General features: G+C 41.7%; 1 protein-coding gene across 2 annotated transcripts in view; it reads right to left on the minus strand.

Moving 5' to 3' along the window:
* Positions 1-20,628, minus strand: part of LOC110486590 (glutamate receptor ionotropic, NMDA 2C-like) — an 86,000-nt gene that overhangs the window by 23,997 nt on the left and 41,375 nt on the right. For both annotated transcript variants that reach the window (XM_021558310.3, XM_090196824.1), the window contains exons 3-5: positions 13,801-14,399; positions 10,656-10,770; positions 3,421-3,632 (exon numbers count right to left, since the gene is read on the minus strand). In XM_021558310.3, the coding sequence (XP_021413985.1) occupies positions 3,421-3,632; positions 10,656-10,770; positions 13,801-14,399 (926 nt within the window). The remainder of the gene's footprint in view (positions 1-3,420; positions 3,633-10,655; positions 10,771-13,800; positions 14,400-20,628) is intronic.

Here is a 20,628-nt window from a genome sequence, read left to right on the forward strand (position 1 = left end):
GTTTAGAGGGACGGCCAGGTCTTGGTAGATTTGCAGTGGTCTGATACTCCTTCCATTTCAATATTATCGCTTGCACAGTGCACCTTGGGATGTTTAAAGCTTGGGAAATCTTTTTGTATCAAAATCCGGCTTTAAACTTCTTCACAACAGTATCTCGGACCTGCCTGGTGTGTTCCTTGTTCTTCATGATGCTCTCTGCGCTTTTAACGGACCTCTGAGACGATCACAGTGCAGGTGCATTTATACGGAGACTTGATTACACACAGGTGGATTGTATTTATCATCAGTAGTCATTTAGGTCAACATTGGATCATTCAGAGATCCTCACTGAACTTCTGGAGAGAGTTTGCTGCACTGAAAGTAAAGGGGCTGAATAATTTTGCACGCCCAATTTTCTAGTTTTTGATTTGTTAAAAAAGTTTGAAATATCCAATAAATGTCGTTCCACTTCATGATTGTGTCCCACTTGTTTTTGATTCTTCACAAAAAAATACAGTTTTATATCTTTATGTTTGAAGCCTGAAATGTGGCAAAAGGTCGCAAAGTTCAAGGGGGCCGAATACTTTCGCAGGGCACTGTATGTGTCAATATGTGTCTCTTTTCTTGATTTCTTGAGTAAGGCAGCTCCAAAATGCAGGTGTTTCAGCCTAGCTCAGTGATTTCTGTGGTGGTGGGGCAGCCAGCGGAAAATACGGAGAGTTGGTGATGTTCTTTAGTTGCGCCGTGATATGCTCAGTGTTCTGTCACTCATGGGGACACTACGTTACCGGAAAATCCACAGGGAGAGCTCGAAAATTCAAACCCCATTGGGTGCTGCAATAGAGTTACATTAGAAGTGCCCATCCAAGAAGGCTCAAAGTCATTGGCCACAGGTAAAATGATGTCAAATCACATTATATCTACCATAGCTTTGATTGGACTGATCATGTCAACATCATACTTTCAAAATCTTAGCTAGCAAGCTAGACAAGCAGCCATCATCATGAATTACATCAACAATCTACTGGCAAATTATTTTCAATCTGTCACGACTCCTACCGAAGGTGGCTCCCCTTCCTGTTCGGGTGGCGCTCGGGGGTCGTCGTTGCCGGCCTACTAGCTGTTACTGATTCTTTCCTCCCCCTCCTTGTCTGTTTATTGGTTACACCTGTTATGTATTGTGATGATTAGTTGGACTTTATTAGCCAGCCGGCCCGCCTGTTCTTTGCGCGGGATTGTTTGTGTGACATTTGTGCATGTTTGGGTTTTGGGTCCCCGTGTTTGGGGCATTTGTTTTTGTGAGCGCCCAGTGTTTCGTGGGGTGGCCTATGTTCGCCGTGTGTGCATTAAAGAGCACTACCTTGAACTCTCTGTTTCCTGCGCCTGATTTCGCACCCACTACACTCAGATCGTTACACAATCCTTGTAATATGAAGACAAATTATAGATAAAACGAATCGGGTCTCATCGGCCATTGGACATGAACATTACACAACAAGTTGGAAATCGCAAATTCAACAATGAGGGGTTTGGAAGAAATCAGTGGATAACTGCAAGCATTGCAAAGCAATCACTAGCATGCTATCCAGTGGAGTGGGTATGTGGTCCAAGTCTGGGTTTAAGGCTCTCTTTTCCAAGCTTAAAAGGATAAACACTCACATGTCATGAGCCAGAAACGGTTGAATACATTGGTCATGCTGGGAACTCTGAAACAACTGGGAACTGGGAGCGCCGACTGGGAAAATACGTTTTGAACGGTCAACCAACTCGGCCTCTTTCTAGAGCTCTGACCTGAAGATCACTGACTTCATGATTCAACCTTGTTTATTTCAGAGTTCCCAATTGTCTTGAAAGGACCATAAATCCAGAGAATGCCAGACTTTGATGACAAAGTTTGATTACAAAATTTGCCCACAAAGATTGCCGCTTCACCTTCCTGTTCAAGTGAGCACAGCACAAGACGTTGAGTCCAAAATTTATTGTATGCTGCTGCAAAATGATGTAATATGCCAGGGAGATATGTATACTGTAACTAAGAAAGTAATACTAAGTGTATGTTGTGGAGTAATCTGTTAGTAGCCCATGTGCCTCACCCTAATAATTTGGTAACTTTCCCCATCATAATTTAGCCTACTGTTCTGACTTGGTGATGCACATGTAGCCTATAGCCTGTTTTAGAGAAATGTAATAATTTAATATTGTAAGAGCTTTCATTGTCTGCTTATATGCCCCCTTTATTTATCCTATGGTTCTGACTTGGTATACAGTGAGAATACTGTAAGAACGACCCATGTTCTGAATTATGTCACTGTACATTTCAAAAGTGGTGAACAAATAGTTATATTGACTAAGTCCATCCTAGATCGCTCATTATTGTCTTAATCGAAATTACAGATTGCCTCTTATCCGTTGTCGTCCACTTATGCCATAGTTTGTACATCTCAATTGTCAGTAGAACCACATTTTTGTTTTAAGCAAGTCAGCCATATCAGTTATGTTTTTATTTAAAGGCAGTAAACGAGGCTGAATTAATTGTTTTGCTGCCAGACAAAGCTCTGCTGATAGCCAGGTGTAGCAGTGTTAAGGACTCACTCCATGGTGCTGAACAGATTTAAGTAGGCCCTAATACCACTCTAAATAATGTCACTTTAATAATGTCTACATATCTTACATTACTCATATCACATGTATATACTGTATTGAGACCCAATCACTGGACACTTTAATAAATGGATCACGAGTCACTTTAAATAATGCCACTAATAATGTTTACATGTCTTACCTTACTCATATCACATGTATATACTGTATTTTATACCATCTACTGCACCTCGCCTATGCCGCTCGGACATCGCTCATCCATATACTTATATGTACATATTCTCATTCCCCCCTTTAGATTTGTGTGTATTAGGTAGTTGTTGGGGAATTGTTAGATTACTTGTTAGATATTGCTGTTGGAACTAGAGGCACAAGCATTTTGCTACACTCGCATTAACATCTGCTAACCATGTGTATGTGACCAATAGAATTTGAATTGATTTGAACAGTTTGTGGGCACTGTTAGTCACCGTTATAGTGCAATTCATGTATTATTTAGTGTTGTTTTGTGTTGTGTAGTGGCTTTGCTGACATGCATCTAAAAATATTTTGGGGAGTTTGCCCCACCAAGATGTACATGCTTAAATCACCCCTGACAACAGGTAATGGTGAAACAGGATAATGGATGTACATGCTTAAATCACCCCTGACAACAGGTAATGGTGAAACAGGATAATGGATGTACATGCTTAAATCACCCCTGACAACAGGTAATGGTGAAACAGGATAATGGATGTACATCACCATAGTAATACGCTACACTTTTATGCTCTGTTCCATTCTTCTCATCAGAAAAAGTTTGTCGTCATTAATATCAGAGAGGAATACTGTTCCACTCACGTCTCTGTCTTGTTGGACTGGCGGCGGCAGGGCACGGTGTTGCTGACACAGGTCCCAGTCATGGGGTCGACAGCCTCCACTATGACAAAGGGACGTTCCTCCAGTGTGGCCACAGTCAAGTGTCTGTTATCTGATACGGGCTCCAGATAGGTGCCGTAGCGAGGCCAAACCGGGTATCTCATCTGCAGGATCCCCATCTCATAGTTCCCCACCTGGAAGAGGAGAGAGAGAAGGGAAAATAACAGGCATGAGTCATACTTTAGCTTATCGGTATTCATACCTGCAATACAATCACATCTCAAACTACTCTTCAGAGATTCGTGTCTGATTTCCATGCAGCCGTGTGGGAAATGCCAGGATAGATTAAGACGAGGAAATGTTATTTCCAGGTCTGCATTTTTTGTTATCAATTTTTCTGTGTATTTTACTACAGAAAAAAACTAAATACATTTTACTGTTGAATGCTAAGTGATGGATTCTCTCATTTCCACAAGGAAAACATACAGTCGATCAAATATATATCAGGATGCAGAAAGACAAGATCTTTGCCAATTTTAAATGGACCTCAACAATCCCGAGGCACACACTGTGTAGTTGCACCACCTGTGACGTCTCCTTGCACTAAGTTAGAAAGGTTTGTCTTGTCTCACTCTGAACATCTGTACTTAAGTTGTGAGGATCAGCCGGTCACAGAGGACCAAACTCTTTATCTGTTCTTTCCTCCATTACCAAACACAGTTGTCCATCTCAGTGGTGAGGAAGTAGTTCAGTATGCTGAACACCACTTCTCTGCGTCATTGCAGTGACTCAGAAAAAAAGTGATCACACAGTAATTAAACTGTGGCTTTCACAAGAGCCCAAAGCAGTAACACTTCTATTATTGTTCTCTATGGTTTTATGTGTTGAGAATGAGGTTGCAAACTTTTACATAGTGATGATGATTTAACCGTTCTTAATGGCACACATATTGTGCCTTTAATCAGTGAAGTTCCATAATTAAGAGTTGTTAAAGGTTAAACAAAGAGTTGAATAAGTATTCTCTCCAGAAATTGTTTGTGTTAATTGTTGTTTATGCCTCCTAATTATTACGGAGCGACATTAAAATGGATCGTGAACTGTGTTGATAATTGTATTCATTGTTACTGTGTTGATAATTGTATTCATTGTTACTGTGTTGATAATTGTATTCATTGTTACTGTGTTGATAATTGTATAAATTGTTACTGTGTTGATAATTGTATTAATTGTTATTGTGTTGATAATTGTATTCATTGTTATTGTGTTGATAATTGTATTCATTGTTATTGTGTTGATAATTGTATTAATTGTTACTGTGTTGATAATTGTATTCATTGTTACTGTGTTGATAATTGTATAAATTGTTACTGTGTTGATAATTGTATTAATTGTTATTGTGTTGATAATTGTATTCATTGTTATTGTGTTGATAATTGTATTCATTGTTATTGTGTTGATAATTGTATTAATTGTTATTGTGTTGATAATTGTATTCATTGTTATTGTGTTGATAATTGTATTCATTGTTATTGTGTTGATAATTGTATTCATTGTTACTGTGTTGATAATTGTATTCATTGTTACTGTGTTGATAATTGTATTAATTGTTATTGTGTTGATAATTGTATTCATTGTTATTGTGTTGATAATTGTATTCATTCTTATTGTGTTGATAATTGTATAAATTGTTACTGTGTTGATAATTGTATTAATTGTTATTGTGTTGATAATTGTATTCATTGTTATTGTGTTGATAATTGTATTCATTGTTATTGTGTTGATAATTGTATTCATTGTTATTGTGTTGATAATTGTATTCATTGTTATTGTGTTGATAATTGTATTCATTGTTATTGTGTTGATAATTGTATTCATTGTTATTGTGTTGATAATTGTATTCATTGTTATTGTGTTGATAATTGTATTCATTGTTATTGTGTTGATAATTGTATTCATTGTTACTGTGTTGATAATTGTATTCATTGTTACTGTGTTGATAATTGTATTAATTGTTATTGTGTTGATAATTGTATTCATTGTTATTGTGTTGATAATTGTATTCATTGTTATTGTGTTGATAATTGTATTCATTGTTATTGTGTTGATAATTGTATTCATTGTTATTGTGTTGACCATATTGAACAACTTTTATGTTTCTGTCAATATATTGGCAGATTGTCACATGTATCAGCAACAAAAGACTGCAGGGTAAAACCATTTCATTGTTCACATTAACAACATTTAACAACATGTTTGTGTTCAATCAACTACCTCTACAATGGCAGAATACTGGTCAATACCTTTTTAGAATGTATGGATTGCACTGCCATCTTTAATTCATGTCAGGGGTCACTAAAATAATGTTTGGCCAACTCTGAGGCATCTAAGATGAAATAAAGTGAGCATTGAAAGTTACAACCTTACAATAACAATAATAATATTTGACATATCCTGGCTGCCGAGTGGGGCAGCGGTCTAAGGCACTGCTCTCAGTGTTAGAGGAGTCACTACAGACACCCTGGTTCGAATCCAGGCTGTATCACAGCGATCTAAGGAACTGCATCTCAGTGTTAGAGGAGTCACTACAGACACCCTGGTTCAAATCCAGGCTGTATCACAGCGGCCTAAAGCACTGCATCTCAGTGCTAGAGGAGTCACTACAGACACCCTGGTTCGAATCCAGGCTGTATCACAGCGGCCTAAGGCACTGCATCTCAGTGCTAGAGGAGTCACTACAGACACCCTGGTTCGAATCCAGGCTGTATCACAGCGGCCTAAAGCACTGCATCTCAGTGCTAGAGGAGTCACTACAGACACCCTGGTTCGAATCCAGGCTGTATCACAGCGGCCTAAAGCACTGCATCTCAGTGCTAGAGGAGTCACTACAGACACCCTGGTTCGAATACAGGCTGTATCACAGCGGCCTAAGGCACTGCATCTCAGTGCTAGAGGAGTCACTACAGACACCCTGGTTCAAATCCAGGCTGTATCACAACCGGCTGTGCTTGGGAGTCCCATAGGGCGGCGCACAATTAGCCCAGCATTGTCCAGATTTGGCCGGTGTAGGACACCATTGAAAATAAGAAAATTTGTTCTTCACCGACTTGCCTAGTTAAATAAAGGTTACATTTAATTTTAAAAAATACATTATTTTATAGCAGTCAAAGACTGCATAATTCTGCTTACTTTGGAAAATGATTGGCTGTCCTAAACGTTTTAACAGGAGGCCAACCCGTACCACTGACCAATGCCTTTGCTTCATAATAATCTCTCCTACTAATACTGGAAGTTATCTGACTATTGCAGTCATTATTGTCAGATGTCACAAAGGACAACAAAATACAACTATTAGAATATCCTCTGTTTTACTGGTATGCTTAGTTATTCCTGTCTCTCCTGCCGGACTATTGATTAATCCTCTTGTTTTCCTTTCCCCTAGTTTATGGGCCTTGTCAATGGATCACAATGGTAAAAGAGTATAAGATTGTCCCCTCACTCTTTTTACCGGCTTTGCAGAGCCAAAACTCTTTGTGTCAAAGAACAGACTTGTTAGTTTGCCTTTGTAACATATTGGAGATGAGAGAGGAAGCCAAGATCTCAAATACCTATAGCCTGTCTGGATCCCCAGACTTCTTCTCCTTGTCTTCTTCTTCTCCTCCTCTTCTTCCCCTTCTTCTCTTCATCTTCTTCTCATTCTCTTCTTCATCTTCTTCTTCTTCTCCTCCTCTTCTTCTTCTCCTCCTCCTCTTCTTCTCCTCCTCCTCTTCTTCTCCTTCTCTTCTTCTTCTCCTCCTCTTCTTCTCCTTCTCATCTCCATCTTCTTCTCTTCTCCTCCTCCTCCTCCTCCTCCTCCTCTTCTTCTTCTTCTTCTCTTCATCTTCTTCTCTTCATCTCCTCCTCTTCTTCTTCTCCTTCTCTTCATCTCCTCCTCTTCTTCTTCTCCTTCTCTTTTTCTTCTTCTCCTCCCCTTCTCCTTCTTCTTATCTTCGTCTTCTTCTCTTCATCTCCTCCTCTTCTTCTCCTTCTCTTTTCTTCTTCTCTTCTCTTCGTCTTCTCCTTCTTCTTTTCTCCTCCTCTTCTTCTCATTCTCTTCTTCTTCTTCTCCTTCTTCTTTTCTCCTCCTCTTCTTCTCATTCTCTTCTTCTTCTTCTTCTTTTTCTCTTCTACTTTTCTTCTCATTCTCTTCTCCTTCTCTTCTTATTCTCTTCTTCTCTTCTTCTTTTCTCCTGTCTTCCCCTTCTCTTCTTCTCCTTTTCATCTTCTTCTTCTTCTCCTCCTCTTCTTCTCCTTCTCTTCTACTTCTCATGGACTCTAGAAGGTGTCGAAAGCATTCCATAGGGATTCTTGCCCATGTTGATTCCAATGCTTCTCACTGTTGTGTCAAGTTAGCTGGATGTCATTTGGGTGGTGGCTCATTCCTGATACACATGGGAAACTGTTGAGCGTGAAAAACCCATCAGCGTTGCAGTTCTTGACACACTCAAACCAGTGCGCCTGGCACCTACTACCATACCCTGTCAAAGGCACTTAATATTTTGTCTTGCCTATTCACCATCTGAATGGCACACAGACACAATCCATGTCTCAATTGTCTCAAGGGTAAAAAGTATTCTTTAACCTGTCTCCTCCCCCTCATCTACACTGATTGAAGTGGATTTAACAAGTGACATCAATAAGGGATCATAGCTTTCACCTGGATTCACCCGATTGGTCTATGTCATGCAAAGAGCAGGTGTTCCTAATGTTTTATACACTCAGTGTAAGTTTGCCTCATTGATCCTTGTTGATCTGCAATGAGCTGAGCTGTGGTGGGTTGTTTCCGAGATGGCTGAACACAATGCGATGAGCGGTTGGGACTTCTAGTAGAAATGACAAAAGCATTCAGAAGGAGAGATTGATTCTATGCTCTTGGTGAAAAGACACAAGTAGTTTATCAGCTTTAAGAGGAAAAGAGAGCGTAAGATTGTCCCCTCACTCTTTTTACTGGCTTTACAGAGCCAAACCTCTTTGTTTGTGTCAAAGAACAGACTTGTCAGTTTGCCTTTGTAACATATTGGAGATGAGAGAGGAGGCCAAGATCTGAAATACCTATAGCCTGTCTGGATAATACCTGGAGTGAGCAATGTTCCTAATGATTTGGTATTTTTGGTATTGTATTAGGATCCCCATTAGCTGTTGTCAAATCCAGAAACATACTTTAAGGCTCAGACTGGCTGAGAGAGAAAGAGAGAAATACTTTTTCTCCTTCTCTTCTTCTCTACAAGGTGTCGAAAGCGTTTCATAGGGATTCTGGCCCATGTTGACTCCAATGCTTCTCACTGTTGTGTCAAGTTAGCGGGATGTCATTTGGGTGGTGGATCATTCCTGATACACATGGGAAACTGTTGAGCGTGAAAAACCCAGCAGCGTTGCAGTTCTTGACACACTCAAACCAGTGCGCCTGGCACCTACTACCATACCCTGTTCAAAGGCACTTAAATATTTTGTCTTGCCTATTCACCATCTGAATGGCACACAGACACAATCCATGTCTCAATTGTCTCAAGGGTAAAAAAGTATTATTTTACCTGTCTCCTCCCCTTCATCTACACTGATTGAAGTGGATTTAACAAGTGACATCAATAAGGGATCATATCTTTCACCTGGATTCACCTGGTCAGTCTGACATGGAAAGAGAAGGTGTTTCTAATGTTTTGTACACTCAGTGTAAGTTTGCCTCATTGATCTGCAATGAATGAGCATGTTTTCTTGTTATTCTTTTGAAGTATCACTTCAGGTAATTTTTGGAGTAGCTCAGATATTTGCAGTAACAGAGTTTAAAGATGAGCCTTTTAGATCACGTCCAGCAGTAAGCTTGTTGACCTCTCAACCTGAAAGTGGACTCACTACACTGCAGCAGCTACAGCGCATTCATTTTCTGTTGAATTTTTAAATGCAACCTTTCCATTGGCACAAGCTGTCAATAGACTACTACTCTCTCTCTCTCTCTCTGACCAACCACACATCTGATAGCCTTCAGTACAGCGCGCTGTCAGACCCTCCAATTACAGAGGCATAGGCCTCAGTTTCAATAACATACCTGAAATGAATAGGAACCAACCTTGAGAGAACATCGATGGCACGTAGTAAGCTGGAGAAGGCCCGGAGCTGTTTACCCAGAGATGTGGTTTAAGTAATAAGCTGGAGAAGGCCCGGAGCTGTTTACCCAGAGATGTGGTTTAAGTAATAAGCTGGAGAAGGCCCGGAGCTGTTTACCCAGAGATGTGGTTTAAGTAATAAGCTGGAGAAGGCCCGGAGCTGTTTACCCAGAGATGTGGTTTAAGTAATAAGCTGGAGAAGGCCCGGAGCTGTTTACCCAGAGATGTGGTTTAAGTAATAAGCTGGAGAAGGCCCGGAGCTGTTTACCCAGAGATGTGGTTTAAGTAATAAGCTGGAGAAGGCCCGGAGCTGTTTACCCAGAGATGTGGTTTAAGTAATAAGCTGGAGAAGGCCCGGAGCTGTTTACCCAGAGATGTGGTTTAAGTAATAAGCTGGAGAAGGCCCGGAGCTGTTTACCCAGAGATGTGGTTGGGTCCAACATGCTCTGACACACATCAACCTCCATTCAACCACTGACTACACTTAAGAAGAAAACCGACCTCTACCTCCCGTCAGTGTCTACTCCCTACTGGGAACCTCCTGACAATATCAACCGTCAATAAGAAGGTTATTAAAGGTAGAGGGAAGTTGTGTTGTGAAGGTGGGATGAATATGTCAGACAAGGTCCCGTTCGCTAAGAGTCGGTGGCTCTGAGGTAGTGGAACGCTAGGCAGGCTCATTTGAATAGCTGGTGTTTATAGGGAGATCAGTCAGACGTGTAATCACACTAGGCCTGTGGTGTGGAGAGACACCGGGTGGCCGGTTAGGACACTGTGATTGGTAGGAGGCAGTTAGAGCAAAATGCTAGCCTATACGGTGGACAGTCTGTATTTTGTAACAGGTGATGCAAAGGAAATGTAACAGCCCACAATATGCCCAAGTCAAGGCCTGTCAGTGATAGTTCATGAAAATACACAGTGAATGAGGCAGTAATTCATGTGTTGTTAATAACACTTTTTGGAGTTTTTCCTTTTCGTAATGAGCAGGTTATATAGCCCTATTAACTTGTAGTCAGATAACACAAAGACTAACCCTAGTTTTACTGATTGGGAGGAATATAATGAAGTGTAATGTCTCACCTTATCCCACTGTCTCTCTCGATCTAAGGTGATGATGACCATAGCTGGGTTGATCAGATACCCTTCAGGGTTGAACGAGAAGTCGTTGTGTTCCCATGTTACGTTTAACATGTGCCTGAAAACAAGGGAAATCAATCAAAGAGTTAAATACTCATTACAACATAGTCGTTAATGTCCATTAATCCAATCTTCCGATGCTTTCATCCTATTTCTAAAGCACTACCTGCTGCTTGTTGTGCACATAGCTATCGACATGTTGGGAACTCCCTGTCATCACGCACTGCGAGGCTGCTCTCTCACCTCTCCTCCCTTTCTCTCTCAGTCCAGGAGAGGTGATGAAAGCATGCTGGGTAATGAACGGGCCCTCTGTCTAGTCCATGTGAAAGGCACGTTTAATCTGGTAATCTGTGATAATCTTATGAACAGGCGGAGTGATTTACAATCAAAAGCTCATTAAAAAGAAACCTAATTAAATGAGGTGTTGAATCTATTGACCGCAGAGGAGCGAGCGAGGCACTGCTCCCTTTGAATAGGGAGGTCTGAGAGAAAGAACAACATTGTGCCAGGGAGGGAAATAAAAGAGTGGAGAGCAGACATAGAGGGCTGTTTCCAACCCCTCATATTACCAATTTTGGTCATTGGTATTTCACTCATGATTATTTTGTCTTTAAAGTGGAAAATCGTAAGGGTTGGAAACAGCAGCATGACTCAAATCAAAGGCTGAAATATAGCTGCCCAGACGGTTCTCCTTTTTCATGCAGGATTTCGATTTACAAAAAGAGAAGTTCTCTTTCCCTCAGGCTAGCCACTTTCAGAAAATAGAAAATTACTTGTGAGGAGAAAGTGATGTTTTAATACCACTGAACTGTGTCAGATTTCATATTACGATCATGGTCCACAAAAATGCACAAAGAAATCCCCCTGTACCCTGCCTGGAAACTCTCCAATCCTCCCAGTCCAGTCTCAATGACCTTGGCTAGTGCCAAATGCTGACGCTAAATCTGTTTTCCCTACAGAAGCGAAGCCTCCCTTTGGCTGATTAAAAATGTTCTAGAACCAAATAGGATTTGCTCCATGTTCCCTGGCACGGATGGCACCAGATTGCTCTTTTGGGCTGGGCTGGGCTGGGCAGGTATGACAGGCCACATCATCTCTCTGTGATGCCAGTGTTTCCAACAGTGAGGTGATGGGACAGAGGTAGGATGGATGAGTTGGCAGGCAGGGGTTAAGGGAGTGACAGGGAGAGTGCCATGTTGCCCCCTACCACAACATTAAGCAGATGGAAAGCCACAGCTAAATGACTGTTGAGCAACTGTTGACTGATGTTGCCAACTCTCTCTCTCTGTTTCAAGTCAGTCCTTCTCAATCTGCAACAGTTACAGTTGAAGTCGGAAGTTTACATACACTTAGGTTGGAGTCATTCAAACTAGTTTTTCAACCACTACACATTTCTTGTTAACAAACTATAGTTTTGACAAGTCGGTTAGGACATCTACTTTGTGCATGACATAAGTCATTTTTCCAACAATTGTTTAAAAGACAGATTATTTCACTTATAATTCACTGTATCACAATTCCAGTGGGTCAGAAGTTTACATACACAAAGTTGACTGTGCCTTTAAACAGCTTGGAAAATTCCAGAAAATGATGTAATTGCTTTAGAAGCTTCTGGTAGGATAATTGACATCATTTGAGTCAAATTGGAGGTGTACCTGTGGATGTATATCAAGGCCTACTTTCAAACTCAGTGCCTCTTTGCTTGGCATCATGGGAAAATCAAAAGAAATCAGCCAAGACCTCAGAAAAAATTCTGGTTCATCCTAGGGAGCAATTTCCACATTCATCTTCCAAACCACATTCATCTGTACAAACAATTGCATGCAAGTATAAACACCATGGGACCATGCAGCCGTCATACGGCTCAGGAAGGAGACGCATTCTGTCTCCTAGAGATGAACATACTTTGGTGCGAAAAGTGAAAATCAACCCCAGAACAACAGCAAAGGACCTTGTGAAGATGCTGGAGGAAACAGGTAGAAAGGTATCTATATCCACAGTAAAACAAGTCCTATATTGACATATCCTGAAAGGCCGCTCAACAAGGAAAAAGCCACTGCTCCAAAACCACCATAAAAAATACAGACTACGGTTTGCAACTGCACATGGGGACAAAGGTCCCACTTTTTTGGAGAAATATCCTCTAGTCGAATGAAACAAAGAATAGAACTGATTGGCCATAATGACCATCGTCATGTTTGGAGGAAAAAGGGTGAGACTTGCAAGCCGAAGAACACCATCCCAACCGTGAAGCAGGGGGGTGGCAGCATCATGTTGTGGGGGTGCTTTTCTGCAGGAGGGACTGGTGCACTTCACAAAATAGATGGCATCATGAGGTAGGACAATTATGTGGATATATTGAAGCAACATCTCAAGACATCGGTCAGGAAGTTAAAGCTTGGTCGCAAATGGGTCTTCTAAATGGACAATGACCCAAAGCATACTTCCAAAGTTGTGGAAAAATGGCTTAAGTACAACAAAGTCAAGGTATTGGAGTGGCCATCACAAAGTCCTGACCTCAATCCTATAGAACATTTGCTGGGCAGAACTGAAAATACGTGTGTGAGCAAGGAGGCCTACAAACCTGACTCAGTTACACCAGCTCTGTCAGGAGGAATGGGCCAAAATGCACCCAACTTATTGTGGGAAGCTTGTGGAAGGCTACCCGAAACGTTTGACCCAAGTTAAACAATTTAAAGGTAATGCTACCAAATACTAATTGAGTGTATGTAAACTTCTGATCCACTGGGAATGTGATGAAAGAAAGAAATGCTGAAATAAAGGATTCTCTCTATTATTATCTTGACATTTCACATTCTTAAAATAAGAGGTGATCCTAACTGACCTAAAACAGGGGATTTTTACTCAGATTAAATGTCAGGAATTGTGAAAAACTGAGTTTAAATGTATTTGGCTAAATTGTATGTGATCTTCCGACTTCAACTGTATCACTTAATCTCTCCGTTTTGGTTGGCTTTACTTATTGCCTTCTCTTATCTTCTCATTTTTGTTGTCTTCTCTTATATGAACAATCTACAACCTACAGTATGTCAGTATGCCCCCCTTCCATCCCTCCACCTCCACTCACCTGAACAGTGTATCATTAGAAGATGCCCTAACAGGGCTGTGGCAGTCGTTGTGGCCCTCGGGGATGAAGCCCCTCTGTTTGCGGAAGCTCTGCACCCCTTTGACCACGATGGCCACCCCATCCCGCACCCTCTTCCTCAAGCTCATGCGCCAGCGGTCGGTGATGATGCTGATGAGGCCCACAGGGAAGCTGTTTGGTGGGGGCATGTCTGGGTTCCCCACGGCGAGGCTAGGGAGGATCCAGATGTAGCCAGGCCCCAGCAGGCCGGCCTCTCCGGCCATTCTGAACAGGTACTGGGCCTCCTCGTGGGAGCAGTATACCAGCAGTACCTGGGCGTCGATCTGCTGCAGCAGGCGCCGTGCCCGGATGTCGTTCATGCCGTCGGCGGACATGTCGAAGGTCAGCACGTCCTGCAGTTCCCACATGAAGTAGCTGGTGTCAGTGAAGGTCTTGACATAGTCCACGTAGACCTCGTAGCCCGGGTACAGGCTGGTGATGACCACGAAGCTGTCCCAGTTGTACTCCTCCATCACCTTGAACATGCCGTTTATCTGCTGCTCGATGGAGGAGCCCAGCTGGAGGAACGTGGAGCCGTCGCCCTGCAAAGAGACACAGACAGCAGAGTGAGCACAGATAACAGCCCTTAATGGATAGTTAATTTAAGCTCAATCAATTTGCTCAATTTATCTAACAAGCACAATTAAAACCTTCTAATGATCTAATGCAATGACTTTGTTAATAGCCTGCTTAGTGGCAATTATATGATTGTGTTTTATGTAATTCAGCCAGTCATATGTAAAAAATAAAACAATAATCAAGAAATGACAGTAGAATCCTGAGGGTAGCTTGACAGTGTGTCTGTGTGCTCCGTCCACACCATCCAGGTCCTGACCACCAGCCAGCCCACCCAGAAGCGGTGTGTAGTCTCTGGGCTGAGAGGCAGTACTCTGCAGTAAGTGATTCTGTTTGGTGTTGCTCTCCCTGTAGCCCAGGCACCATTCATCACTTTAACCCATGTGTCTCCCACTTGCCACAGCAACATTGGGCCTCATATATACTTGGCACTATCACTGAGCCCACTGTCACTGAGCCCAGCCCCTGTTTTCTCTTTTTATCTCTCACTTTTCTCAAGATGTCTTTCCTCTTTGACCTTGGAGAGAGGAGTATGAAAATGCTGTGTTGTGTTAACTAAAGTGATCCAGGAATTCTGAGGAAGATCAGAGCTGTTTCTAGTCTGTGTGTGTTTGTAAGAGCGTTTGTCTTGTTTAAGTATGTTCAGGGAACAGAATAATATATGTTTTTTTTCCATAAATCTTGTTGAAGTATTCATATCAGTAGTGGTCTTGGCGTAACATGTTTCTGCAACCTGAGAAGGCTATGGGCTGACACAGGGCAGGGTTTTATTTTTGTGTTTCTTACTAGAAAATAACATAATCATTGTTTTTAAAACTGCATATGACCCATACAGTACGTTTTCGGGTTGGATGCCATTGATATGTCTTGACTCTAAGAGAAGTTAATGATTGTTTAATGGTTTTGAATTAAGCACGCTGCTCATAGAAATCATTGCACCATAATTGCTTTGTAAAACAAATAGCATCGTAAATCATGTGCAACCCCAGTGAATTGTAATGATAAGTGTAATAAAAAGTTACATCAATTACAGAGATTTGACTGTTTCACTGGTTGCATATCTGGGTTGATCATTAAGACTTTCACCTTTTAAATTACGTTGTATAAACGGCAACTTTATAATAATAAAAAGCATATCATTTTCTTTATCACTCCAAATAAATCTATAAAGTAGATCTGATGATAATAATTTTTACTTTTTACTTTTTCACCTCCTAAATGAGAATGATTTTGGTGAGGCTCAGTTTCTTGATATTATGCCATTTACACATACAGTTCATTCAGAAAGTGTTCACACCGTTTGACTTTTTCCTCATTTTGTAGTGTTTGAGCCTGAATTTAAAATGGATTCAATTGAGTTTTTTTGGTCAGTGATCTATACACAATACCCCTGTAACGATCGTCGTTGGAATGAGACCAAAGCGCAGCGTGGAAATTGTTCATATTTAATGTTCACAAAAAAACACTGAAACAAAATGACAAAACGGAGAAAACTAAAGCGCACAGTTCTGTCAGGGAAAACAACCTAAACAGAAAACAATCACCCACAACTAAAATGGGGAAAACAGGCTACCTAAGTATGATTCTCAATCAGAGACAACGAACGACACCTGCCTCTGATTGAGAACCATACTAGGCCAAACACATAGAAAAAAAGAACATAGACTACCCACCCCAACTCACGCCCTGACCAACCTAAAACAAAGACATAACAAAGGAACTAAGGTCAGAACGTGACAACCCCATGATGTCAAAGTGGAATTATGTTGTTTTTTTTAATGTTTACAAATGAATAAATGAATGAATGTTGAAATGTCTTGAGAAAATTATTCAACCCATTTGTTATGGCAAGCCTAAATAAGTTCAGGAGTAAAAATGTTAGTAAGTAAGTTTAATGGATTCACTCTGTGTGCAATAATAGTGTTTAACATGATTTTTGAATGACTACCTCATCTCTGTACCCCACACATACAATTATCTTTAAGGTTCCTCAGTCAAGCAGTGAATTTCAAAAACAGATTCAACCACAAAGACCAGGGAGGTTTTCCAATGCCTCGCAAAGAAGGGCACCTATTGGTAAATGGGTAAAGGAGGGAGAGTAGGAAGATTATTTAAGATACTGTTCGAAGAGGTAGGGTTTCAGATGTTTTTGGAAGATGGGCAGGGACTTAGGGGGAAGCTGGTTCCTCCATTGGGGTGCCAGGACAGAGAAGAGCTTGGACTGGGCAGGGGTGGGAGGGCCAAGAGACCTGAGGTGGCAGAACGGAGTGCTCGGGTTGGGGTGTAGGGTTTGAGCAAAGCCTGAAGGTAGGGAGTTGCAGTTCCCCTTGCTGTTCTGTTTTTTAAGCACCATGGTCTTGTAGTGGATGAAAGCGTTAAACTGGAAGCCAGTGGAGTGTGCGGAGGAGCGGGGTGACATGAGAGTACTTGGGAAGGTTGAAAACCAGGCGAGCTGCAGCGTTCTGGATAAGTTGCAGGGGTTTGATGGCACAAGCAGGGAGCCAACAGCGAGTTGCCATGTGCCTGGATTAGGACCTGCAGCGCTTCCTGAGTGAGGTAGGGTCAGACTCTACTGATGTTGAAGACATGCAGGAGTGAGTCGCTGCTTTGATGTTTGCAGAGAACGACCAAGGTTTGTTGCGCTCTGGGAGGGCAACACTAGAGTTGTCCACCGTGATGGAGAGGTCTTTGAGCGGGCAGGCCTTCCCCGGAAGGAAGTGCAGCTCCGTCTTGTCGAGGTTGAGCTTGAGGTGGTGGGCTGACATCCATGTTCAGATATCTGCCAGGCACGCAGAGATGCGTGTCGCCACCTGGAAGGATGCAATCCAAGAATATGCAGAGCTTGAGATGCCCAGCCCTGAGAAGGTGGAGAGGAGGATCTGAGGGTTCACGGTGTCAAAGACAGCGTATAGATCTAGGAGGATGAGAACAGAGGGGACAGAGTCAGCTTTGGCAGTGTGGAGAGTCTCCGTGACACAGAGAAGAGCAGTCTCAGTTGAGGGACCCATCTTGAAGCTTGACTGGTTAGGGTCCAGAAGATAATTTTGATAGAGATAACGAGAAAGTTGATCAGAGACAGCACTCTTAAGTGTTTTGGAAAGAAACGAAGGAACAAAAGAAAAACTTTTACAGAGTTTAATGGCTGTGATAGGAGAAAACTTTCAGTATTAGTAATTTTAGTTACTCCACAATGCTAACCTAATTGACAGAGTAAAAAAAGTAAGCCTTTTTATAGGCTAAAAATATTCCAAAACATGCATCTTGTTTGCAACAAGGCACTAAAATAATACTTAAAGAAAATGTTGCAAAACAATTCACTTTTGTCCTGAATACAAAGTGTTATGTTTGGGGCAAATCCAATATAACACATTACTGAGTACCACTCTCCATATTTTCAAGCAGAGTGGTGGCTGCATCATGTTATGGGTATGCTTGAAATAGTTAAGGACTGGGGAGTTTTTCAGGATAAAAAAGAAGCTGAATGGAGCTAAGCACAGGCAAAATCCTAGAGGAAGACATGGTGCAGTCTGCTTTCCACCAGACACTGGGAGATTAATTCACCTTTCAGCAGGACAATAACCTTACACATAAGGCCAAAAATACACTGCAGTTGCTAACCAAGAAGGCAGTGAATGTTCCTGAGTGGCCAAGTTACAGTTTTAACTTAAATCTACTTGAACATTTATGACAAGACCTGAAAATGGTTGTCTAGCAATGATCAACCACCAACTTGACAGAGCTTGAAGAATTTTGAAAAGAATAATGGAAAATGTTGCACAATCCAGGTGTGGAACACTTTTAGAGACTTACCCAGAAAGACTCACAGCTGTAATCGCTGTCAAAGGGGATTCTAACTTACTTATCTAATCAAGATATATGTATATTTTAGTTTTGTTTTTTGTGTAGATTGTTGACGAAAAAAATTACAGTTAAATCCATTTCAATCCCTCTTTGTAACACAACAAAATATGGAAAAAAGTCAAGAGGTGTGAATACTTTCTGAAGGCACCGTGTGCCATTTTTCCTTGATGCTATCAGAGCAGTACCCAGAAGTCACTGCTTCACTCAAGCTGGACCTTACCTGTCCCTTTCCTTCTCTAGGGGGACTGTGCTCTGTCTCTGTCATGGTCATCAAGCTTGTTGAGGTTTGGAGTTACAGAAAGCCAGGTATCCAGAGACCAGGACTACTCTGTTCTCTTGTTCTGCTGTTTCATTCTGTCTCCTTGTTGTCCTTCAGAGAAGTCTAAAGTAGGTTAGAACCATCTGTGTGTCTCCTGATGTCAGACATCATACTGGTCTATTCCTCTGAGTGTCTCCACTGACCGTTCTCATTGCTCTGAATATCACATCCTCTCTGTTTCTATTTCAATTAGTAACATTGAACATTTAGCAATTTGTGTTCTACCCTTTTCCATATACAAAAAACCTCCTCCTATATTACCTTAGAAGTACTGTAGATGTGATACAGTAGAAGGGACAATAAAATATCTAGCAAAATTAGCTTAGCAAGAGCAATGGTGTTATGCAGGTTAGTAAAGGAGCAGGTTGCCAATATGACATAAAACTCCTCTCAGTGTCCCACAGCAAATCTGTTTAAGTTCCTGCCTTCTTTCTGTGCGTGCAGCCTTTTTCCACCACTTGTATGCCACGATTATTCATCTGGCAGAGTGTAAAATCAATTTGCTCCAGGCCATGTGTGTGTGTGTTTGTGTGTGTATGTGCCTGTGTGTAGTATGTGTACACGATCACACTGTGACTCTCAGCCAAAAACACCCTAAGGTTCTATCTAGAGAAGTGTGGTAGCAACCACTCAATTAGAACTGTACTGTAGTCCAAATGAGCCCTGAGCATGGACAGCGGACAGCCATAGGCTCAGCTACAGCCGTACCCGGCATGCTAAAGCTCTTTTTATTTATTTAACTAGGAAAGTCAGTTAAGAACAAATTCTTATTTACAATGACAGCCTACAAAATTTTGCCAATTGTGCACCGCCCTATGGGACTCCCAATCACAGCCAGTTGTGATACAGCCTGGAATCAAACCAGGGTCTGTAGTGACATATCTAGCACTGATATACAGTGCCTTAGACTGCTGCGCCACCCGGGAGCTCTTAACCATGATGCATCAGGACACAACCCATATCTGATGATACATTCTGTTGGACATGGACAATACTGTCTGAATCACATGGCTTGGGGGGATTTAAGAGAATCTGGTTGGAAACAGGTGTCCATTACTAATACTACGTTCTCCTATAGGTGTAGGGCCAGATGTTTGCCAGATCAAATAAAATAAAATGTTATTTGTCACATAAACATGGTTAGCAGATGTTAATGCGAGTGAAACGAAATGCTTGTGCTTCTAGTTCTGACAATGCAGTAATAACCAACGAGTAATCTAACCTAACAATTCCACAACAACTACCTTAAACATAAAAGTGTAAAGGGATGAAGAATATGTACAAAGAAATATAGGAATGAGTGATGGTACAGAACGGCATAGGCAAAATGCAGTAGATGGTATTGAGTACAGTATATACATATGAGATGAGTAATGTAGGGTATGTAAACATAAAAGTGGCATTGTTTAAAGTGGCTAGTGATACATTTTTACATCAATTTCTCCATTATTAAAGTGGCTGGATTTGAGTCAGTATGTTGGCAGCAGCCACTCAATGTTATTGATGGCTGATTAACAGTCTGATGGCCTTGAGATAGAAGCTGTTTTTCAGTCTCTCGGTCCCTGCTTTGATGCACCTGTACTGACCTCGCCTTCTGGATGATAGCGGGGTGAACAGGCAGTGGCTCGGGTGGTTGTTGTCCTTCATGATCTTTATGGCCTTCCTGTAACATCGGGTGGTGTAGGTGTCCTGGAGGGCAGGTAGTTTGCCCCCGGTGATGCGTTGTGCAGACCTCACTGCCCTCTGGAGAGCCTTATGGTTGTGGGCGGAGCAGTTGCTGTACCAGGCGGTGAAGTTTGTGAGTGCTGCGCCTTCTTCAACACGCTGTCTGTGTGGGTGGACCAATTCAGTTTGTCCGTGATGTGTACGCAGAGGAACTTTAAACTTACTACTCTCTCCACTACTGTCCCGTCGATATGGATAGGGGGTGCTCCCTCTACTGTTTCCTGAAGTCCACGAGCATCTCCTTTGTTTTGTTGACGTTGAGTGTGAGGTTATGTTCCTGACACCACACT

The sequence above is a fragment of the Oncorhynchus mykiss genome, chromosome 13 (genome assembly GCF_057628025.1).
Source record: "Oncorhynchus mykiss isolate SJ-2025 chromosome 13, ASM5762802v1, whole genome shotgun sequence".
Lineage (NCBI taxonomy): Eukaryota > Metazoa > Chordata > Actinopteri > Salmoniformes > Salmonidae > Oncorhynchus > Oncorhynchus mykiss.